The sequence below is a fragment of the Tachypleus tridentatus genome, chromosome 12 (genome assembly GCF_004210375.1).
Source record: "Tachypleus tridentatus isolate NWPU-2018 chromosome 12, ASM421037v1, whole genome shotgun sequence".
Classification (NCBI taxonomy): domain Eukaryota; kingdom Metazoa; phylum Arthropoda; class Merostomata; order Xiphosura; family Limulidae; genus Tachypleus; species Tachypleus tridentatus.
Genome location: NC_134836.1, coordinates 2,604,272 through 2,630,519, shown reverse-complemented (window position 1 = coordinate 2,630,519; position 26,248 = coordinate 2,604,272). Strand labels below are relative to the sequence as shown.

Below are 26,248 nucleotides of genomic sequence, written 5' to 3'. Positions count from 1 at the left end.
TTTAGCCATTCACAGTTTGTGGAATCTTAAGTATAGCAGTATTTTTGCTAACTTAATGATAAAAAAATTAAGATCTTCAGAAAGTAATATTTTTTTTCTTATAAGAATTAACATCTACTACAATGTTAAAAACCGGAATAATGTAAAAAATGTGGTTATAGCAAAATATTTATAATTTGTTTATAACATTATTAACAGCTGCTCTAATCTCAACTACACAAGTAAATTTGTCAATAAAAGTTGCAGCTATAAATCAAGTTTATATTTGTCACATCAGTATTCATAGTTACAGTTTAAAATACAAATACCAAAAACACTTGCCTCTATAAAGCAAGTTTTCTCCCTTCCACTGAACTGTAAAATATCTGATAAATATTTCATTGTTGTTGTGATACCTTCACATTTTCAATGCTTCAGTTTTATGAATATGAATACATATGAAATTTTCTTTCAAATTTACAAACTACATATATTTCAACAAAAATTATTAAAAGCACTCACTTGAAGATCTCAAAGCTACAGTTAACAAATAAACCATCCAAACATCCAATCAATAACTCAAACCTTCTATATACAGGTAAACCATAAAGTGGGATACTTCTGCAACTTCAACATACCTTAGCTGGAGGGCCAAATAGTGAAATCTCCGTGTTCCTTTCACTGAGTGGTCGTTTTACAACTGGTTTTTCACTTTTTACATCTGTAAAGACCAAACAAACGATTACCTGCTATCCAGTAAATTATACCCTCAAGTAAAACTGCTTTCCAGTAACTTAAAAGTCCACCTTAATACTCATTCATTTAACTTTGATTTAGACTCACTGACCTAAATTGTGTATCTACACATATTACAATTATAACAATTATTATCCTATACAAGACACTCAATTTTTTTCATGATTGGCAGATACATTTCACCTCAGATATTTAATATTGGATAAATATCATCAAAAGAAATAGTATTCACACAGAATCATGAAACCGTGGTAATGCTCTTCAAGAACATAATTATAATTTTTAATACAAAAATGCATCTTTGCCCACTCTTTGAATTTTAACTACTTAGAATACAACTCACCATGTTGGCCCCTTTCAAAATACTGATAGAACTGAGAAAGATAGGTGGCAATGCTAAGTTTGTCTGGTTGTTTGTACATGACCATATCTTCAGCATCAAGCAAGGCTGGTATACCAAGTTGTTTTTCTGCAACTTCAAAGGCCTGAACCAAACAATACAGTTATGTTTGTACAAAATACAAGTACATATGTTCATTATATGACCTTTTTACCTTAAACATATAATTCAAAAGAGTATTAAAGAACATCAAAAATTTTCACGAAACTTTACATATACACAGTCATATTTATATACTGTGTGTGTGTGTATATATACAGAATAACTTACCAAAGTATTGTTGTAAAGAATGTTTTCTTTTGATAAGGACTCGTAGTCTCTAGACAAAGAAATGGAAAATGAGCATTTAAACAATACAAAATGTCTTCTAAGCTGTAAATGAATCAAGTACCTTAGCATATGTAAATGCAAATAACCAAAGTCAAAAGAATTTTAAAACAAAAACTTGTTTCAACAGAAAGTATGGCACTCAAAGAATATTATTTTAATAAAAATAACTAAAATGTTTACTTGAAAAAATGCTGCCACCTCTGATACAAAAAATAACTTTTTTGGTATACATGAAGATAATTTCTGAAAATTACTGGTATAAACAAACATTATATTCTCAAACTGAGTTCCAAATACATAATAAAATGATCTTCTTAAGAAAGAAAAAAACTAAAACATTAAGCCTTTTAACTGGTAATTACTACAAAACTCTTACTGCCATACAGAAAATGAGTTCCAAGTAGATAACAATATAATAAGAAAATAAACTAAATGAACAAAAAAACAAACTAATCCCTTAAACTGGCAATTTCTATAAAGTTCTCATTGCCTTATAAATAGCTGAACACAAAACACCCTTTATTGACTCCTTAAAAAGTAAACAGAGAAACAAACTTACTTAATCCTTTACACAACAGATGATAAAGCTTAAAATTATCTATTAAAATTGTGTATATAGACATTATTCAGAAACAAACTTATCTAAATTAGGTTTGTTTCCTATTAAATAAGACAAAAAAGGATTTTTTAATTAAAGTAATATTCTGGCAAATGACTTCTTTATGGGCATAAAACAAAAAAACACTGTTTTACTCTTATACACTTACATGAGATTTGGTCGAAATCTGTGAATAAGAGCACAAAACGCAAGTCCATCTCTAAAAGATGAACTCAAATCTTTGATATCAACGTCTTTGTAACCCTGGGTTAACATTCGGCACCAGGCTTGCAATCCTCGTAATCCTGTCTTCTGTTCCATCTTGTGCTAGGGAACTTCCAACACTTAACTGTGAATGGCAGAAAAGAGGCTCCATTTCATATTGCTATAAACCAAAACTTGTACTCTAATATTCTAAACTGCAAAATTATTTGTTTTTTAACTTAATAATATTTCAAAATTATACTGAATACAAGTTATACTTTTATCCAATATCAGTTTAGATTTTTGACCAAGAACCAGTAATAATAATAAATAACAAAATGTTTAAATGAAAAAGCTGCAGTTTCGTATTATCATGAAAAGTGTTTGTTTGTTTTTTTTAATTTCGCGAAAAACTACACGAGGGGTATATATAATGAAAACAATAAAACAGTTACAAAGTTACACCAAATATAGTTGTTTCCAATCTGTTGAACAGCGAAACTTTCAGAAGGGACATTAAGCTTTCTCACTAGCAATCATATAAGCAACTGAAGTATACGCGCGTTTTAACGAACTTTTTAAAAACACAAACTAATCAGCTACAAGTCTAACAATGACCTACTTGGACTTTAATATTGATATCAGACCAACCCCTTTACCCCGTTTCAGTATTCGTACTGGCCCACTTCAATATTTATCAAACTTGGCCTTCACCGATATAAGGAATTGATCCTTTTATAACCTCCCCACCCCTATGGATATTCTTTCACAAAATGTTGTAACTACGAACACTGCTGTAATTCTCCCTCTCCTCTGAATTACTTTGATCATTTTCAACAAAATGAATTTTTACGTTTATCAACCTGAGCCTAGTGTAGCTTTTATCTCTTGACCTTCAAGCGAAACTATTCAAGGGCTATCTGTATTCACAGACACTAACTTTGAAGTGGCAGGCTTGAGGAAAGGCAATTTCATTAAAAATTTAAAACACGTTCAAAGATACAAGAGCAAATATGTTCGGTCATGGGTTATGATCCCACGACCCGCAGTTCAAGAATCAAGCGTCCTAACCGTCAGACCATGCTATACGTACGGTGCTGCAGTCATAAAAATTAATCTGTGAATAAATTGAAACACGTTAAAACAAAAATGATCTTAACTTAAGACAACTCGAGTAATATACGATACTTCACTGAAACTGAAATGCATTCGATATAAATTACGTCTTTCGCAATGCAAGAAACAAACACTTATTCAAGCTTAGTGTCGACGCACCTATATTTGAATCTCAAGGTTGAACACTGTGATCCACGATCAAAATATTTTATAAGGATGTCTCGCCCATAAAATACTTGTGTTTACTAAAACTAAATGACTGTACAGTTAATTCCATACAGTTTATTTATGTAATTTTCGCATAATAGTACAATTACAAAGCCATCCACACAGTTTCAGCCATGAATGTTATATTGTTCTATGCATTCTCATCAAAAGCTAACAACGTAATAACCAATTTGTCATTCGACAATAACAACATTGGGCTTAGTAAATTTCCTTCACTACAGTCTTTATTCAATCACTTATAATTTTTCCATTAGAAAAAAAAAAGCAAAACAGTATTTCAACCACGTTATGTTCGCCATATCCACTTATTTTATCTAATAACTCTTTTGGTCTCGGTTGGTATTTGGACGTAATTTTTCTAGATTTAATCTAAGTTTAATCTACATCTTACGCCCCCTTTCACTATCTTTACTTTGCACATAAATATCACACGAGCACTTAAGAAATTAGAGCATAAACGCTAAGATTTAAAAACTGATTTTAACTCCTTGCTTCACGATCACATCCATGAATACTGTTACATTTCATGCTATTTGCCACTCACTTTGTTTTTTGTTTTAAAGTTTGTGCCATTTCCCACTTCACTTTGATTGTTTCAAAGTTTGTGCTATTTGCCACTTCACACTGTTTGATTGTTTCAAAGTTTGTGCTATCTGCCACTTACTTTGTTTGATAGTTTTAAAGTTTGTGCTATCTGACACACCACTTTCTTTTATTTCTTTTAGTTTGTGTTATTTGCCACTTCACATTGTTTGATTGTTTCAAAATTTGTGCTATTTGCCACTTACTTTGTTTGATAGTTTTAAAGTTTGTGCTATCTGCCACTTACTTTGTTTGATAGTTTTAAAGTTTGTGCTATCTGCCACTTACTTTGTTTGATAGTTTTAAAGTTTGTACTATCTGCCACTTCGCTTTCTTTGATTTTTTAAAATTTGTTATTTGCCACTTCACTTTCATTGTTTCTAAGTTTGTGCTATTTGTCACTTCACTTTGATTGTTTCTAAGTTTGTGCTATTTGTCACTTCACTTTGATTGTTTCTAAGTTTGTGCTATTTGTCACTTCACTTTGATTGTTTTAAAGTTTGTGCTATTTGTCACTTCACTTTGATTGTTTTAAAGTTTGTGCTATTTGTCACTTCACTTTGATTGTTTTAAAGTTTGTGCTATCTGCCACTTCACTTTCATTGTTTTAGAGTTTGTGTTATTTACCACTACACTTTGATTGTTTTAAAGTTTGTGCTATCTGCCACTTCACTTTGTTTTAAAGTTTGTGCGAAATGACACTTCAATTTATGTTTTTAAAATTCGTTCTATTTGCCACCTATCTTTGTTTGATAGTTTTTACGTTTGTGCTATTTGCCACTTCACTTTGATTGACTGTTTTAAAGTCTATAAATGGCAAACATCACTTTACCGCTAAAGTATAAAACGTGTATTTCACACAAATACCCTACAAATAAACTTGTGATATCAAAACATTGCAGTTTCTTTTCAATAGCAAGCTCCTTTTAAAAATAAACACCCTAAAAATCTCTAGACTAATGGCGTTTCCAGGGTCAAACTGAAATTTGCCATTTTCGTGATGCTGTTACTAATGTTGTCGAAAGACCTGAAATGCTCAAATTCGATTAATTTCACTGAGAATCCAGAATAAATTAGGTTAAAGTGTTATGATTTCTACGTTCTAATCTTCCTTTCTTTGTTTATTCAAGCTTGTATAAAGTCGTAAACGATATTAATTTATAAAGTATCATTTCTATTCTCTTAATGGTGTACTATACAATAATAATTATTAGCCTAATACTAGGTAATAAATAATATCTAACATATAAAACTGATTACACAAATATACATGTATATAAAATACGGCAAGCTTATTTAATGCCTTTTTTTTTACACTCCACGATAAACAAATAAGAATGCTCTACAAAATACATATTTAAAGTCATCATACTAAAAACAAATCGAAGTAATCATTTGTCGACATGAGCCACTTTTACTCGACTACTATGTGAGCAAAAAAATATATTCACAAGTAACGAGTTTCAAGAAATACAATCTTCGTTTTTCTAAGATAATTATATATTTCCACATCTATTAAATGAAAGCATTTATATGAAGCCAGTGAACCCGTATTTTCGATGCATTTAAAATTCTACAAATGATTCACCTGTTTAGGGCCAACAGGAACTATCTTATTTCAGGGCAGGCTTTACTAACTTGGCTTTGTTCCTGAAATATTTCAAAATAATAAGGGCCCTCAGTGACGGTACAAACAGTGTATCATTATTTTACAACAGCAAAAGGAAGTATTGGTTTGGTTTGTTTTGAATTTTGCGCACAACTACACGAGGGCTATCTGCACTAAAAAGGAAGTACATTTTATATTTGTGTTAATGAAATAAAAGCATGGAAAACATTTCATTGATTCTTCACTATTTAAATGTATACGAACAATTATAATATATTTAAATCAAGGTTAATACTGCAAACTTATCCTACTCTAGTAAGATTTTTCAGCAAATGAAGGAAAGGATATATTGACAAAAATAAGAGTGTGCATGCACGAAACATATAACGGAGAGAGTAGCGATGTTTAAAGTTGAACTTTATTAACGCTTATCTATTTCAAGTTAGTGTTTTTTAGGCAACCGAACGAGATTCGAGAGCCCTCAGAATCAAACTTAAGCACAATAATCACGGCCCTCTGCCACATCTCTAAATAAATGTGCATTATTCCTTAATTATTATTACATGTAATTATAACAGTGTAAGGTGATCCTGAATCAGGAAAATATGTGCTTTTAGATGTTTATTTTTACTATTTTTGGTGTTTTCAATATGAAATTTATCAAGAAGTCAGTGCGTATTGTGAAAAATATGTCCCTAAAACAATTCATGAAGCTAATTGATTATAAAAACACAAAGATCGTTTTATTTTAAACAGTCACCCTAATAATTATGTATTATACAACAAGATATCAAACAATTCACACCCTCGGATCCTACTGATATGATAACGATACCTTCAACTTTGATATGTAACCATCGAATAATATAACCTTTCTACTTCCAAAAACCATTTACTTGCAACAAATGTTGATATTTGGGTAACCAAATGTCCTTACTTACAATCCCATGGACGTAGACTACACGAGTTTATTCACAAAAAACAACAAAAAAACATAAACAACAGCTGATAAACAAACCATAAATCCTTGGCTGTGGCCTTGCACTATTTATATAATTTTACTGCAATATATTCTCCGGGTCTTTCGACGAACATTCGTTCACACAGTAATATCAAGTTATTGTACACTTCTACATACACGACAGCACGATACTCTGACCCAGAAACTGTCCAATACCCAACAGCTTGGGAACATTAGGAAAATAAGCTGACTAATACCCTAAACTTTAGTGTTTTTTGTTTTTTTTTTACTTTTTAATACATATAAGCGATTCCCAATGATGCAAAATGAAAAAATGGTCAAAAAAGTGTGATTAACTCTAACTAGCTGTGGAATAGACAAATGTATTTATACGCGTAATTGAATGTCTTGTCAACGATATTTAACAAACAAAATCAAAATAAATGAGACTTATTTTGAAAAAAGTACAAAGTCAGTATCCTATTTTTATTACGTTGAAAACCTCTCATCATCAGTATATTTTCTGTTTCAGTGACTATGTGGATATATGCGACTTCATTCAATACTGGTATTGTAGCGTTCAGACAACCAGATCCGGTGATGTCAAGACTACAGATAAACAGTTGAAATCGATTTCAAAATCAGAAAATCGTTTCTATTCAAAAATGGGAAAATAATTTTATATGAATACTAATGATTGTCTCTGAATACATAAACAAAACCTTTAAATGATAAAATATTAAATTCAGTACATACGGTAACTCTTAGGAGTCACGTGACTTACGATACGCTGGATGCATTTTTAAGTCATTCACATAATACGATACAAATTGACCCACAAATACACAGTCTTAACTTCTTAGTTTCGACTACTTCTATACTTATGTCACATTTCCTAAGGTTGGGTTGATAATAGCCGACGCTTGTTCGATACAATATTACGAAAACGAATAATCGATTTCAAAATTGTCGCAGCCCCAATAAACGTGGATGTATCGTTACTGGCTGAAAACTAAGGAAGACTTATGGCTGAGTTGCCGAAGAGCAGTTTGTAGAATATATTATTTTTACGTCCAATACCCACCACCTGTCCCCCCGCTGATACAGCGGTAAGTCTACGGATTTACAATGTTAAAATCAGGGGTTTAATTCCCCTCGGTGGATTCAGCAGATAGCCCGATGTGGTTTTGCTATCAGAAAACACAAACCTATCACCTGGAAAATTTATTAACATGCATGCTTCTATCAAAGCTCTTTTCATTTGATAGCGAGCTATTAATTAACAGATTTCGGACAAGAACATGTGAACGTTGGAGAACTTCTGAAATTTTCCCACTCCCTGTACTTTTTCAAGCTTTTAATTAATATGATATTTACATGTTACTGCTTCTTCTGTTCATCATTTCAACTGTGCTGTGCACGTACACAATGGAATTTAATGAAAAACACACAAACATACAAACTACACAGCCAAAAGTATGTGGACACCCGACTGCTATAACAGCCTTCACTCTTCTGGGAAGGCTTTTCAGCAGATTATGGAACATGGCTACGGAAATTCGCTGCTATTCAGCCACAAGAACATCGGTGAGGTCGGGCACTGTTGTCGGGCGAAAAGGCCTGGCTCGCAGTCGGCGTTCCAATTCACCCCAAAGGTGTTCGATGGGATTGAGGTCAGGGCTCTGTACAGGCCGGTCAAATTCTTCCACACCAACCTCGGAAAATCGTGTCTTAATGGATCTTGCTTTTTGCACGGAGGCATTGTCATGCTGAAACAAAAATGGGACTTCCCCAAACTATTGCCTCAAAGTTGGAAGCACACAATTCTCTAGAATGTCATTGTATGCTGTAGCATAAAGATTTCCCTTCACTGAAACTAAAGCGCCTAGCCCAAACCATAAAAAACAACCCCAGACCATTAATATTCCTCCACAAAACTTTACAGTTGGCACTATACTTTCAGACAGGTAACGTTCTTCCCGTATCCGCCAAACCCAGATTCGTCCGTTAGGCTGCCAGATAATGAAGCGTAATTCATCACTACAGAGAACATGTTTCCACTACTCCAGAGTCCAATGGCGGTGTGCTTTACAACACTCCAGCCGATGCTTGGCATTGTGCATGGTGATTTTAGGCTTGTGTACGGTTGCTCAGCCATGGAAACCCATTTCATGAAGCTCCCGACGAACAGTTCTTGTGCTGACATTGCTTCCAGAGGCAGTTTGGAACTCGGTAGTGGGTGTTGCAAGTGTGGGCAGACGACTTTCACGCGCTACGCGATTCAACACTCGGCGATCCCGTTCTGTGAGCTTTTGTGGACTACCACTTCGTGGCTGTTGTTACCCCTAAACATTTCCACTTCACAATAACAGCAATTACAGTTGACCAAAACAGCTCTAATAGGGCAGAAATTTAACGAACTGACTTGTTGGAAAGGTGGCATCATATGACAGTGCCAAGTTGAAAGTCACTAAACTATTCACAGTACAACCCATTCTGCTGCCAATGTTTGTCTATGGAGATTACACCACTGTATGCTTGATTTTATGCACCTGTTAGCAATGGGTGTTGCTCAAATAGTCAAACCCACTAATTAGAAGGGGTGTCCACATACTATGGTTGAGGTTCTTTTTTTACCAAATATCACATCTAATTCTCAAACAGGTTAGCTGAAAATAATAAATAATTAACTTTCCTACAATAAATTAATGTACATATGGCTTCTCTGACACACATTTCTAATTTGAGCATAATCGAAAGTATTAATTCAAGAAAGTAAAGATGTGCATAACGATGGAAGGTTCCATGTAAAATTAGACAAATGGTATCTGAATGTTCCAATAACGCCCCCTTCTAGTGAAAGAAAGATATATAAATGTTGGATTTCACAAGTACTTCATCAAAATTCAATGAAGGTTTGCTTACATACGATAAGCCAGTCTGAGACAGCTCTTGTAGAGCGGATAGATACAACATCAGCTTGGAGTAAGTAACATTAACATCAGCGACAAAAGAAAATGTAACATAAAGAAGTATCAACGTATTTTACTGGGACCATTTATTTCATAAAATATTTCAAGCCCAATAATAAGTTGACTGAGTAAAAACCACACAAGTGGGCTGTTTCCACAAACATACCGTGACCACTGCATCCCTAGATATTTCTTGGGGTAAAGGATAACTTACGTCTAGCTGTTCTACTCTCGCATTTCAAATTACTGAAGTCGTATCTTGCAATTTTATGACACTGATTAGTAACGAGTATTACAGAACTATGTGTACATTTCGGTCGCTGACATACTTGTGCCAATACACTGCCCTATTCAGAACTTCTTTGAAGACAGTAGTATAACTGTAGTCGAAATGTATGATACAAACTAACAAGTAATAACTATGCATTATTAATAAATAAAAGAAATAACTACTAATTAAACTTGAATGTTCTCACAGACGACTAATCATGACAAATACTTATTATTGTAATATACAGAATTTTCGGCACTTTTCGTTTATCCTATGTATGTACAGTTTTCACATAAGGTCAAAAAAGTCGTTGATATGGTTCAAGCTGGTTCATTCTACTGTGTCGTCACCATAACTATAATGTTGCACATTGTGGAACTGTTCGCATATGGAGGACTTTGGAACACCGAATAAATATAAAATGTATTTATTCACAAGTATATAAATGTAAATACCTATACAGGCATTGCCCTGAAAGGAGTAACGGAAAGTGCAGAATACTCAGACCATCATGTAGCATTTAAATTCGTATTCTCCTGAAACAGCTACCACTGATGATGAAAAAAATGCAAATAAATAAAAATACGGCGAGAGGGAAGGAAAAGGTGGAATATCAAATCTGACCCTCCCAGACCCCGATAAAGTCGTAGCGCAAACTACGGAAGAGAGGTCAGGCACGACCATGTGGTTAAGGCACTCGACTCGTAGTCTAATGGTAGAAAGTTCAAATCCTCCTTACACCAGACATGCTCGCCCTTTTAGTCTTGGGGGCGTTATAATGTGACGGTCAGTCCCACTATTCGTTGGTAAAAGAGTAGTCCAAACCTTGACAGTGGGCGGTGATGACTAGCTGCCTTCTTTTTAGTCTTACACTACTAAATTAGGGACGCTAGCGCATATAGTTCTTGTGTAGCTTTACGCGAAATAAAAAAAAAAACAAGTACGGGAGAGAGGAGTCTAGCATATTGCTTAAAATTATGTATCACTTGTTCATTTAAAGTAGTTTGTACACATGTAAAATACGCAAATGGTAATTACTTGAAGTGGAAAAGTGACTTTTAGCTATAGAACTGTTTGCAAATTTGTACAACCAAATTAAGTGACTTGGTAAAATAGCCCTATAGTATAGCAATAATCCACCTACTGCTGGAGTTACTTAATATATTATTTATGTCGTGTATACACTGTGTATTAAAAAGTGTCACGTATGTCAATACATACAAAATAAATAAGCACTGGATTATATGCAACTGCTTGTGATATGTGAAAACGATAAGATACAAATGAAGCAAAATGTACACCAGTGTAAATGCAAAACGTTGAATACAAAGGGAATGGTCCTGATATGGATTCTGTAATCACGCTTGTGACATTACATGAAAACAACACCCTCATTTATGGAATGTTCAACATTTATCGGTGCTACTGCCACACCACTATAAGAGGCAGGAAGAGGTGAAAGAGTATGGCGAGATGTCCAAGGTTCAACTTATCCTCCCAGGTCATGTGACTAAAAGAACTAGACAGGCAGTAAGGATTAGTGTTTAAAACAATCAATTTGTGCAGCAGTGTAAAACCCTTTTGTTATAATGTGATTCTTTCATTGGGTTGGTTCATTTAAATTATTTGATAAAAATAATCTGAAGGTAACTCCATGTAATAACAAATTAGTTTATTTTTTTCTTTAACATTTTTTCCAACTTGTACACTATTGTAACTTTATTTCTACTGAACTGTAATCCTTAGTTTCCAAATGATGTTCAAATGGAAATATTTTGTTCGAGGCACTACGATTAATGTAAAAATAAAATTATCCACATAATTTTGTGTCTATTTGATTGAGTAATTGAATATACAGGATAATTAACACTGATCCAAATAATTCAGTGGTGTCAAGAAAACCCATTTGTAGAGAAATATATGTAAAAACGGCTCGTTTGGGTTGAAAAAGTATTTTACATAGAGGAGCGAACAACATTTCAACCTTCTTCGATCATCGTCACGTTCACAAAATAATTCACTTAAGTTAGATACTTTAGGAGTGTTGCATCATTAAAAACCAAAATACTGGATATCCTAGCTGATATTAAAACATTTGCTAGCATTTAAATTTTAACCAAGTGTACACTATTTAGAAACTTTCTTTATATCATTTACCCACAGTATGTTAAACTAACTGCTTGGAGGTCACTAAATAATGTTAAGTAAAAAATAAATTAAAATGTGTTACATAAATGCAAAGTAATAAATATTTAAAATTTTTTATTCCTATTACTCATTATTGTGTAATTAATAATTGTTGCCTTTTGATATAGCTTCTGGATGTTTAGTTTATAACAAGTCACAATTAGTGAAAATTACATGGAGAGCAATTTTTACAGTTGTATTTTTGACAAATATATACAATTATCTAGTAAAATAAAATGTGTACTATGTTTATTTATTTATTTATTGTGGGTGTGCACGTGTGTGTGTGATACTATTATTTTAATTGCATTTCCATGTATAACAAAAATAATTATTTCCAAACCTATATTCTCAAGACAGCTGGTATGAGTATTGAAACTTTAAAATACAGAACAACATTTCGACCTTCTTAGGTCATCTTCAGGTTAACAAAGCGAGTTTTCAAACCTGTTGATTCTTATGTTAAATTATGACTAAAATTATTGAAAAGAGCAGAAAAGGCTAAGCTGGTGTGGCAATTTTAATTGTTCTATACGATTTCGTGATTAATCAGTTACTGAAGATATAAAAACTGCATTGTGAAGATTCAATACAGCAACACATTTTATTACTATATTTTTAAGAGTTGGTTTGGCATTGGACTACAATTTCAAGAAGGAAAATAATGCAAAGTTAGACATTAAAATGCTATATTAAACATTTTATATGGTGAGAAATCCACTTAAGTAAAAATATATTAAAAGTTGAAAATAAAGTACAGAACGTTGTTGTTTTATACTTTATTTAAATTTCTAATACTCATACCATCCATCTTTAGAAGACATTTTTAAAAATTCTATAGTTACACCAGAGACTACAGCTAGAATATTAATCAACTGATCAATGGTCCGTTCAACAAATAAGTACAGTGTTCCTCAAACCACAGTATGTAAAAACACATAAAACTTACTTTGCTTTACCTCTAGTCAGCAAATGAAGAAAAAAAGTTGTCTACAGATAATTTCAGACATTAGCCTTCTTTCATGTAAGCAGTTAAAAGAAAAAAAAACAATAACAAACAAAAAACAGACAGGCTTTATCTCCCCTCCAGTGAACAAAAAATTTCAAAATTTGTGACTAGACAACCTTCACAGCTTTTCCACAAGGGAAAGCAATTGGAATCAAACAAAGGACCCTTGAATTATGATCCAAATGAACAAACTTATAAGGCTAAAATTGGTAAGCACATATAGTTCATTATGTAGCTTTCTGCTTATAAAGAACCATAGTAGTTATCTGAGTAAATGTAATGGTTTTAACTGATCGATCATTAGAATAATTGAAAACAGCAATAATGAGAAAAACTAACTTCTATTAGTTGATACTCTTTGAACAATCAATTTCACCGTTACTTTTATGATAAATGACTTAATCATAAATTAGATTAATTGTTGTATTAACTAAAACTACTAATTTTGATTATTTTTATAAAATTAATAAATTTACATGGCATTAGTTTATGTAGTTACTGCTCATAAGTAAGAGTAATTTGCCCAGCTCTATCTATCAGTAGTATCACATGTACATAATGGAAAATGTTAAGCATAATAATATAATACATAGTTTTAAAACAAAAATTGTGTTCTACTAAATCAGTCAGTTATATAACTCAAGTTATATTTTTATAATTACTCTCAGAGAAAGATACCATATTTTTTACAAAAATTTTTTTTCTTTTAAGTTACACTTGACCATTAATAAAAAAAGGACATAACTCAGATCTGTAAATGTCTTCCTTTGACTTATATAGTTCATGAAAATATAAAAAGGATATTACGCTTAATTTTAAAGTAGTTCACATCAGAAACAAGTGTTCAGATATCTAAATATTGTTTTTTACCTTGTGTGTGTATGTGCACACAATTATGAGTGCATGTGCTAAATCAGGGGTGGGAAACTTGTTTTTCATAGTGGCCACAACTGTGGCTAAGAAAACAACGTTGGCCACACTACTACAAAAAAAAACTGAAAGATGTTAGTTTAATCAAAATAAATGCATTTCAACTAACCTTCAATGTGAAAATTGATGGGAGTTTTCATCAACAAGTTTAATGAAATTTGGCTTAACATCTATGCTCAATGAGCATCTTGGCTCTTCCTCTAAATTTGTCAGTAAGCTGAGATTTGTATCTAAACTTGAGAAAATCTAGCAGAGAAAATGTTGACTTACACACCCTTGTGGATCCAAACATGGAAAATAATTTTGAAATTGCTATCTATAAATTTGGAAGACTTTCATTTATCAGAATAGTGAGCCACATCTCTTCGACAGAACATTTTTGTTTACCTTTTGTGTTCTACATTTTGCAGGGTAAGCTTCTTGTCTTCAAATCCACACTTATCCAAAGACAAAAAAATGTAATTTCCTTATTGAAACTTCTTAAGTCAAATTGAAATGGCTCATGCAAAAATTCAAATATCAATTTCAAATTTTAAATTCGGAGAAACGCGATTCAAATTTTTGAGATAGAATTTTGATCCAGTTTACATAGAGATCATCTTTAGTATCAGAGAAATCATGGTCATTTTCTAGAAAACTATTCAACTTTGCAAAATGTGTCAAATCATTCTTTTGTAATTGTACCGAAAGGAGGTTTAGCTTTAATTGAAATTCATGAATAGACTGTGATTCCTCGCTTATTATTTTACCTTTTTCCTGAAGCTTTGTATTCAAATTATTCAAGTGAGCCATCATGTTGCACAGAAAGTGCAAATCACACTGTCATGACAAAGTTTCAATTTCAGGGAAATTTTCAGTCTCACATTTTTCAACAAGATACTCTTTTATTTGAAGAAATAAGGAAGTAAATTGTTCCAACACTCTTCCTCTACTTAACCATCTTACATTTGCAAAATCAGTAAAATCATCAAAAGTACAGTCACTGATTTTCTTCAAAGACACAACAAGCTCTCAATGGATGAGAGAGCTTCAACTAATAATATAATTCACAATTTGTCAACAAAGTCCATCAAATTTTTCAATTCATCACTTTTAGGCATCTGAGCACAAATTTTCCTCATGCAAAATGCAATGGAAAGATGGCAGCATGGATTTCACATTATTTTCACTTAAATGCTGCTTCAAAAGAGAAACAAATCCTAATTTTGCCCCAGTCATGGTGGGAGTACCATCTGTTGTGACAGAAACCAGTTTTCCAAAAATCCAGATTGAATTTTTTTGACATTAAGAAATTTTTCAAAAGATGTTTTTTCCAAATGTTTGATCTCATAATCCACAAAGGCCAAGCATTTTTTCTCTCACTTGAAGATCTGAAGTTACATAACGAACCCAAAATATCAACTGTGCTAAAGAAAAAGTCTTTTAGTTGTTCAAGCAACTGATTTTCTATGTCTTTCTCTAACTCTAGTATTCTGCGGACAATTGTTCTTCGACTTAATTGCAAGTTATTTACCTTTTGAAAAATATCTGTTAATTTTTTAATCATAATTCTCCAACAGAGTTTCAATGACCACTATCAATATTTCTTTTACTAGTTCAGCATCAGAAAATTTCTTTTTTTAAGCTAGAATCCAAGCTATTTTATAGCTAGCTAACACAACTAGTTCTATCGATGATAAAAATCTTTTTAGGCATCCATTTTGTACATGAAGTTATACTTTCAGATGGCTAATTTCACAAGATTTTTGCTATCAAGTGGAAATTTTACATCAAATTTGTTGTGAAAATTGTTAGTGTTGCTTTATTATTCCAAAAAACTTTGTTATACAAAAGACACATTGGCTTATTATTTGCTTCTTCAATCACTGCAAATTTCAACTCAAACTTTCATTAAATTCTTGTTTCAGATTTTTCCAGTCATGTGCCATTCTCTTTTTAGCAGTAATGCCAGAATTAATTAAGTTCTTTATTTTCTGAATGTTCACCATCACCTGGATTCTTTCGTTTTCAAATTATCCACTTATCCATATTATGGGATTAAAAACGAAATATATTTAAGCACTTGAAAGTTGCACAATAAAAATATGTTTGCAAGCTTATGCAAAACAATGCACATTTGACAACAAACATATAAACCAGACTAACGTTACAAAATGGGCAGAGTCTGTGGCAGTGATGAAGCACGTGACATTAGCAATGATGCGAGGTAGTGCAGTTGCTGATTACCAAATTTGCAATAAAAAATAAATGATGGAAAAAGTTTATTCCCAAACTCGAGCTAGCCACAACTGTCCAAAATCAAACTCCACTGGTTATATTTGTAGCATGTAATAAGCAAGCAATTTCATATCTTAAAGATTTGCTATTTTTTAGAGCAAACAAGGTAAACATGCAACTTGGGTATAAGCAGAATACATGCAATATGTATAACACATCAAAAACAGTACCAGCTATCATGTCATATGTAACTTTGACTTGCATGTATCTGAAGATGGGCAAGTATGTTTGAATTGCGGTAAAACTACCAAGACAATCTACTACCATCCTTAATTTTGAACTGCTGACCAGAAAAAAAACAAAAAACAATTAGCTGGCAAAATTAATGGGCTACCAAACACATGTCATTTAAGGGCATTATGTCACAATTAATTCCACTATTACTTTGTAAAGTATTAACACAAGAATTGGTGGTGGTTATTGCTGGCTACAACTTATGCATTACTTGTTATATGATGTGGAAATGAAAGCACATGTGGAGCACACAGATTATTCTTGTACATATTAAGCCAGTTTGTGTATCCACTACACACACAATAGTGTCATACATGAGAAGACAATTTATTCAGTCAAATAAAGAAACATGCTTGAAATATTTTACAAAGATACACTTGATCAAAAAAGTTTTGACTGGCATGAACCCTACTGAGATATAAACACAGCACAGTCAAATATACTTTCAATACAGGAAAAAATATTTAAGGCTTGGTCTCCAAGTGACAAATTCAAAACCATATGATTTTTAATGAAAAAAAGACAGTTACTAGAGAACTTCACCACATCAACTGATAAATATGGTAGCCCCATACTGGTGAATAAATACCCTCCAATTCTGGTAGTTGAGACATTTGTAGGTTATGTGACTTTGTCTTGAAAGTTAAAAACATAATATGGTCATTCAAAACAAAACAGACATGGCACACATTATTTCGGGGTAATTTTGCTCAGAAATAAATTTGGTATGACATATAAAAATAATTGATCAAAATTAGGGGTCTCAGATTTTTTCATTTTTGTTACTCCAGCTATTCAAGTTTCGTGGAGCTAATCAATCAGCAAAGTCCACTTACACTCAGCTCTACCAACAATTACATCATCTCCTTTTTCTACCTCACTTGATCGTTATGGTAAACAAGGTGAAAATCAAGAACTATAAAAATACTTGACTTAAAATACTCCAGTAAAACAGAAGAAAAGTCCACTGAATACATATTTAAGTTAGTTGTAGATAAAATTTTATGCCAAATAAGGTGTGTTACCTGTTTGAGGAAGCCACCTTTCAAGATATTCATATAGATATGTACTAGCTTGAGATTTAAAACAATGGTTATAATATGCAGCCTTCACCTGTGTTAAAAGCATAAGCAGATGATTATGACTTTGAAATGTCTGGTAATAAGGGTGTCATAGATACATACAAAAATTGCATGCAAATATTGAGAAATATTGCACAAACATACCAAATAGATATTTTATACAGCAGATATAGAAGAATGAAATTCTTGACTGTTTCACTTATTACAAATCCCTTTTCTTTATCTCAAGGGCATCCTGACTCACTAAACTTTGAAACTAAATTAATACAGCTTACAACAGTAACTGAAATAAGAATCAACTACTGGAAACAATCAGGCCATTAATATAATCTGACCCTTTCTATGACAAAGCTAGTTAAAATCAGATGCAATGCCTGTGCTATGTCTTATGCCCTTCATAATACATACATTGCCAATATAATATTAAGACACTTTATTCCAAACACTGGTAAATAAAACTTGGAATTAACTTGATTAATCCATATAATTGATTACCTATGAGCATTTATTACACCAATCAGTGTCCCACAAAATAAATGAAATTTAGTTTTCCAGTTATTACAATTTTTAATCACTTCAATTATCCAAGTAACTAAAATATCAAAATTTTAATTTTTAATTATTATTTTCAATTAATTCACTACTGTTCAGCTTAACAGAGAAGTGTCATGACTCATGAAAACAAACTAATCAAAATTGGTCTTTCTAATTATTACTACTAGTAGTTATTCTACAGGGTGTTCGGAAAGTCACTGTGCACTTATATATTTATTAACAGACATGTTTCAATATAAAATACAGGAGGTAAATATGAATGACAATTATAAACAATGTTGAAAGTGATCCCTGTTGGCATCAATACAGGCCTGGATCCTTCTTATTTTGTTTCTAAACACCGCTATCAGTTGCTGGCTTGAAATAGACTGAATAAAATATGATTACAAAACTGCACAGTGACTTTCCGAACACCCTGTAGTTATCAAAGCCTCATGAATAATCAATTTAGGAGCTCAATAATTAATCAATTAGCAAATTACACTAATTACCCAACTCTATTACTTAAAAGACTTAGTAATATATTACTACAAGAAATTTACCCATAAGTGACTGTCAAAGAAATATTTCTTCACTCAAGACTCACTCTTGTGCTTAAACCCAGAGGCAAATTATGCTGATTTTTGCACGCACATAATACTGAATAATCATGTATGAATACTGATACCCATAAAAAGCCAATAATCACATTGCAAGTACAAACACTTACCATCCAAATGAAACAAACAAAACACAAAATGAACAGACTACAACCAACAAGCATATTATCACTACCATTAGTTCACCTCTGTGTTAAGCACTGATGAAAAAAAAAAGCATATCCTTGTATCTCAAATATGAAAAAAACTTATCTACAATTAAAAGCAAAGGATAAATTTATTCAGTTAAATAACAGAATTCATCTATCCACATGTAAAAGACATTTGCTGGTAGAACTTTTAGGAATTAGTTTTAGGTTGGGTACTCCATTCCCTTAAAAACAGGTCCACTTTTCTGTGCATTTTAGAAATGCATATTTACATATTCAGTGGGACATAACTTGTTTTCTTTTTAAATGTATCTACATTAATATAACATTGAAACAATAATCAAAATTGATAGTAAGATTATGGAGATCAACTGTTGTCATAATTAATGCTCAGGTTATTTTTTACATAAATATTAACTTGTTTTTGTCATTTTAAATTTTATCTCCTACTCTAATACCATCTTTAAGGAAGCTCTGAGGAGGATTATTTCTGTGGTGGTAAGAACCAGAATTCAATCCTAAATCTTACTGATAGATTAGCTAGTGTATTATCAACTGATCTAAAGTGTACCCTGTTAGGTCTTGAAACAACTAATTTCAATTACTTCAAGTATTTTTAAGGTTTTACTTAATTCTAAACTAGTCTTAAATTACTATTTAAAAATATACTGTTATGTAAATTATGTAATAAAATGAGTTCCATGTTTAAATAATCCATTGTCATATGTGTAAAAGTGAATTTGTTTGTACATAGTTGATGTCATTTAGTGGTCTTCTCTTCCTTATTTATTTAATAGATCTTAGCATTCAATGTATCTAAATCCAATGTTAAACGTAAATATTGTACAATAAATAGAAAGATGCAAGAGGAACATTGATAAGAATGCATAAACAGTGTCAAATTCAACAATACATGTAACAGTTATGGAATAAAGATTATAATATAAATGAACATTGTATACAAGTGATTTTCTCCAGTTTTTAAGAAATCAAAGCTACTGGAAGTACAGAGTTTATTCACTTTGATTTGGGATAGAAATAAAATATATTTGAAAACAACAACCACATTACCTGCTGCATTTCATTTCAATTAGAAATTATGCCATAGGATAAAATGGAGAGTAATAAAAAAATTGAATGTGATGAAATATTAACAAAATGAATTAAACTTGGAGCCAGAACAAAGGTAAGTTTTTTAAATCTTCAATGATGTTTCCTTCTCTTTAAAATATCTTAAAAGTGTCATTCCCACTCTTGAATCTCTTGTTGTGCTAAATTTATTTAGAAATGATATAACCCTTCATCTCAAATCTTATTTTTTTAAACTAAGATACTTTAGCAGTTTTTATTAGCTTTCTCAGCTTGCTGTTATTTATGATAAATCTCATTACACTTCATCATTTACATGAATTTGATAATTTCAAAGTTTTGTAAGTTACATGTTTGATTTTTATCATCCCTTAAATATGCTGTTTATTTTGGAACAACATTCAATTTTAAAAGAAATATATTTCTTTCCCACTATTTTGATTCAATTAAACCTATGATGCCTTAAAAACATGTTCCTAAAAATTAGAACTCTTAAATAAAACTGGTCTACCAGGTTTATTAATGATACAATGGATTTCAACAAAACCAAATGCTTTTCATTACATAACTAAATTCTTATAAACTATATACATATTCAAGTATCTCATTGCTGACAATGGTCATACTAACACCTATGAACATAAAGACCCATTTAGTTCTTCAAGCATGTCTGTGCATAACCACCCTTACGAGAAATACAAATTTAAACCCACCTCGTGCTTCTCAGGAAACCATCAATTCCCTTCTCCAAACAACTCCTTGCTTAAGTCACTCACATGGCTAGAAAAATAAAACTGTCTTAACTAGAGATTAGCCTCTCTTTGCACTCCTCTAGTCCTTTTGTGGTGTCAGAAAAATGCATTATTTCAAGCAATTCTTGATACAAAATGATAAAAACACTATAACCTGAGCACTTTCAAAAGATGGACCTTTCTTCTTCAGAGTTAAACTGGGAATGATAATGTAATCTAATGAGTAATATATAAAGAGAGTTCAGTGATGTCATGAAAGTCATATTGTCTTCCAAGAAATGTTTAGTATATTTTTCAAGTACTGTTTTGTTGTTGAGTGTGTTTCATTTCTAGTACAATGTGGCCAATGACACTTCCATTTTTCTGCTTAGTGTCTGTCAATTAAGGTATCTTTATATCCTCTTTATAACATGGTTTATTTTAAATTTTTTGCATGCTTTCTTTAATCCATTTCACCTGATCATATTTTCTTTATTCTAAGAGCTTAACTCTAGGTAATGTTCCATCATTTATAAAGACAGTGGCATAAGAAAGTTAAATTGGGTAGATGAATAATCAAAAATAAACTTTATTGTTTTGTGAAAGAAGTTTGTATAAGAAATAAACTCAAGTGATTCAAGACCAGCTGTTCAAATGAAAAATGTCATATATGTAGCATTTCCACATGTGAGGTTTTACAAGAATTAGATGTACAAGCTGGCTTTCAATATGACTCGTAAAAATGTTGGCATAATTGTGAGCCATTTTGCTACCCATTGCAGTATAATCAACCTGAAGGTAATGTACATTATTAAATTCAAAGTTGTTCAGAGTTAAAACAGGATTGGCAAGATCAGTTACTGTTTGAGATTATGATGGCTCAAAGTTTTAATGTGGACTTCAGTTTCTAGCCCTTTATCATGTAGAATATTAGTGTAGAGAAAAAAAAAACATCCATTGTACAAAGAGGACTGTGAGGTGGTATCTGTTCACTAATATGTTCTATGATATTAAAAAAATGAGTAGTATATTTTACGTAAAAAAAGAAGAAACATGGAACACAAAACTCACCAACAGGTCAACAAAAGCAGACATCTTTTCAGTAACCATATTTATGTTAAAAGATATAGGTTGGCCAGGATTGTTTCGTTTGTGTGTTTTGGGTAAGGGAGAAAATCTACCATAAAAAGCTTGTTTGGGTATAAAATACTGAAAGGTTTCTTTGTTAATTTTATTGTTTTGGAGAAGTTCCTTAAATTTATCAGTTATGATCTTAAGTTGTAGGATCATATGAAAGTTTCTTGTAGAAATTAGTTCCTCTAGTCCCTGTTTTCTTTTGCTTCCATGACATTATCATGTTTATTAAGAATAACAATAGCCCCACCCTTTTCTGCTAACTTTATTACAATTTTGGTGTTTAATTTAAGACTGTTTAAGGCAGTTCTTTCATTTTGGTTAATATTATGACATTGATTGGAAGATTTTAAAGCTTGTATTATGTAATTTTCTTTAATGTAATTCTCTAAATGTGGCTCTGTTTGAAGTTTGATGTATATTGATTTTTAGTTTGTTTTGAAAAAAATTTGTGAAGTCTTGGTTTTCCAGAGAATATGTGCAGGTAAGAAAGACATTTGGACTTATTAACATCACTGTTATTCGGGCACAAGTTGATACCTTTACCAAGGAAACTAAGATTAACATTGTTACAGATACAAGAAGTGTGTTCATCATTACATGCATGATTTATGAAATCGCTGTTACTTAACAGATTTACTAGTTTGAGAAGTCTTGTATATTTTTTAAGTTGTCCATTGTAAGATATAGGAATTTTGATAGTTTATGATAGATTGCTTGGTACTATGCTATATTCTTTATGACAATGTAGAGGATTTGAAATAATGCTGTTGGAAATGCTTTTTCAATTGGTGTCATTGATAGGAGACTGATTCTTTTTATTCTTTTTAAAAAGGAATACATCAATTCCCTGTGTAAATTGTTTTAGTTCTTTCTGTTCCAGAAAAAACTTGTACAGGTGATAATAGTGGGAAATTTCTTTATCTAGAATACAGACAAAATTTTGACCAAAGATTTTAATGGTTGGTTGGTTGATTTAGTATTTTATGGCACAAAGCAACTAGGTTATCTGTGCCAAACATCTGGTAAAAAGTTAAAAGTAAACTTAGTAAAATTCATAAAAGGAAATTAAGGTAAAACAAAACAAAGTTTAAAAAAACATAAATGGCATAAAACCAATTTTTACATCTAGTCTACAGTAGTAAGAGAAAAACTATAGTAATACAAGTTGTAAAGGACTTTCTGTAGTATAATCATAATTATCATAACTCGCCAGGAAGGCTAACAGGTAAGTTTAAAAACCACCGTTAGTCACCTGAAGTTGGCTTTTCTGGTCCTGGTTCCAAGCTATTTGACGTTACGATCATTTTCTAATTTCAAATCAAACTACATGTACTTTGATTCTTAAAAGGGAATCACATCTAAAAAGGTGTAATGTATAAATTAAAAAACTTAAATGGCATTAAAAAGATTAATGGCCTTTAAAAAACTAAAAACATTAACAAGGTAAACAGTGTCACCATCATCAATAACGCTGTCTAACGTTATGGACAAACCTTCTGACAGATCATACTTAAAATGGTGCCATTGTTGAGAGTTGTAACAATGACAAGAGAGTAAAATGTGGCTTATTGTGATCTCAGTGTTACACAAACTACACATGGTGCATCAGTTCCAGATAAATGAAAACAATGAGTTAAAAAACTGTGACCAAAGCATAGTCTAGTTAGAACAACTTCCTCTTTCCTATCCTTACAGAAGCAAGAAGGCCAAATTCCAATATACAATTTTATTTGGAAAAGCTTGTTTTTGCATTGCTCACTCCAAGTTGACTGCCAAATGGCATGAAGCCGAGCCTTGAATACAGGACCATAGTCCATGTATGGGACAGGCACAGCAGTGATGGTGCCAGAACAAATAGACTTAGCTTTGGTGTCGGCGAGCTCATTCCCTCGAATACCAACATGGCCCGATATCCAGTAAAACTGGACAGAAGTAGATGTTCAAGAGAAATGGGCCAGTTGGTTTTGAATATAAACAAGAACAGGGTATTACCAATGTGAAGCAATTCCAAGGCCAGTAGAGAACTAAGAAAGTCAGTATAAATAGTGCAGTTTCAGTACTGCTTAGCTTCTATGTGATCCAGGGCAAGAGAAATGGCATACAGTTCAGCAGTGAACACAGAAGCTGTAATGGGGATTCTCCGCACAACCACCAAATCACAACAACCCATGGCAGAGCACACACAGTCACCTGATTTTGAACCATCTGTATAAATAGGAATGGAAGGATGATTTGAAAGATGTTCAGCAAATAGCAGACAGTATTTTCAATCAGAAGTGTCTACTTTTCTCAGATGACTTAAAGACAGGTCACAATTGAGGACTGTAAGAATCCATGGTGGGATAGGCTGACAAGTGGAGACAGCAATGTTATTCAAGAACAGACCCAATTCACCCAACTGTGCCTTGATACGAAGGCCAAAAGAAGCAATGGCAGACTGTCTGTTCTGAAGAAGTATGACCCACTGAGAAAGGAAAGCACAACCCCAGGTGGGGTGCTTTGGTAAGAAACGAAGCTTCGAAGCATATAGTAAAGACAGCTGCAAATGGCAGAGGTGCAAAGAAGGTTCATAAGACTATGTATAAGCTCTGAACTGGGTAAGTGCAGAAAGCCCCAGTGCAAAGCTGATGACCTTGATGATAAATAGGATCTAGATCTAGCATCTTTAAGATTGATAGTCTGGCAGAGCCATAGACCAGTGATTCACAGTCAAGTTTCAATCGAATAAAAGAGCACGATATACCTTTAGCACAGAACGTTGATCTGCTCTCATAGTGGTGGAAGAGAGGACAGAGGATGTTCAGTGCTCTTGTACATTTGACCCGTAGCTGCCTGATATGTGGTATAGAGGTCAGCTTACGGTCAAAGATAAACCCCAAGAACTTTGTTTCAGGGATCACAGGCAGCACAACTTCACCGATATGGAGTTCAGGATCAGGGTGAATACCCCGTTGTTGGCAAAAGTGCATGCAAACAGTTTTAGAGAGAAAGAGAAGTTAAAGCCATTTGCTGTGATCCATTTCAGTAAACAATTGAGGGCAGTCTGTAGCTGCCGCTCAATATACCTCGTGTTCGACGACTGACATGAGATGTGAAAGTCATGAACATAGAGCTCGTTTGCAACAGTAGGAGGGAGTTGTTCAGTGATGGCATTAATTTTTTAAACTGTAAAGTGTGACACTCAGAACACAGCCCTGAGGGACTCCAAATTCCTGTAGAAATGAAAGGGAAAGTGTTGAACCCACACGAACTTTGAATCAACTGTCCATTAACAAATTTTAATAAAAATGCACAAATGACCATGTAACCCATATATATGGAGGTCTCGCAAAATGCCATACCTCCATGTTGTATCATAAGCCTTCTCAATGTCAAGAATACTGATACAAGATGTTATTTTAGAAAGGTTTCTCTGTTGACGTTTCAAGTAAAATCAGGTGGTTTGTGGTGAAGCGCTGTCGTCGGAACCCACACTGGATGGGTGAGAGGAGGTTGTTTGATTCGAGGCACCAAACAAGGCGAGCATTAACCATCCTCTCCAAGGTCTTATAGATACAGCTCGTCAAAGCAATTGGGCAGTGGTTTGAAGTATAAAAAGTGCAATGCTGGTCAATGTGAGAGTTGATGCTAACAGATGAAGGACTACTGTGTTTTAATGAAGGTAATTAACAATTTTATAAGAGACTGAGTTAAAAATTAACATGTGGCATATACAGTGTTTATACTAATATTGATTTGATGTATTTTGTAGATAAAGGGGTAAAAAGGTTATACGTAAAGAAGAATAATTATTGCTGTTTGTGTAATATAGGTTTTTGGAGAATTGTGCTATGTTTTTAGTCATCTATCAGAACCTAAAAAAATAACTTGAAGAATCACTGTGATAGAGTGAATGATTTTGTAATTGAGTAAATTGAGTGATAGAGGTATTATTGTGTGTGTAATGTTGACAGCTTCTGAGATAGTGAGAAAGGGTACAACTAATAAAAGTAGAAACAGGAGATAACAGAGTTAACTTACAGAAGACAAATACAAAAACAAAGGATTGTTACAAGAAATAAAGTATTTGAAGTTTGAGACTAAGGTAAAAATACCATAAAAGTTAAGGTGAAAACCATCTTGTACAAGAAAATTAATAAATGGTATTAGGTTTGTGTAGTCAAGGAAGGCAAGTTGGGGGTTAAGTTTGCAAAGGTGTTTAGTTAATTCATTAAAATGCCGGATCTTACTGTTGAGTTATTTAATCACCGATATTTTGTATGG

At 32.5% G+C, this 26,248-nt stretch overlaps 1 protein-coding gene across 6 annotated transcripts in view; it reads right to left on the bottom strand.

The window, feature by feature from the left end:
* Positions 1-26,248, bottom strand: part of LOC143235156 (uncharacterized) — an 80,188-nt gene that overhangs the window by 51,157 nt on the left and 2,783 nt on the right. For 3 of the 6 annotated variants that reach the window (XM_076473035.1, XM_076473033.1, XM_076473034.1), the window contains 4 exons: positions 2,233-2,412; positions 1,406-1,454; positions 1,079-1,220; positions 618-700 (listed from right to left, as the gene is read on the bottom strand). In XM_076473035.1, the coding sequence (XP_076329150.1) occupies positions 618-700; positions 1,079-1,220; positions 1,406-1,454; positions 2,233-2,384 (426 nt within the window). In that variant the 5' untranslated portion in view covers positions 2,385-2,412. Of the gene's footprint in view, positions 1-617; positions 701-1,078; positions 1,221-1,405; positions 1,455-2,232; positions 2,413-2,722; positions 3,092-26,248 lie in introns of those variants that run through there. The other 3 variants (XM_076473032.1, XM_076473031.1, XM_076473036.1) reach the window with 3 other exon arrangements.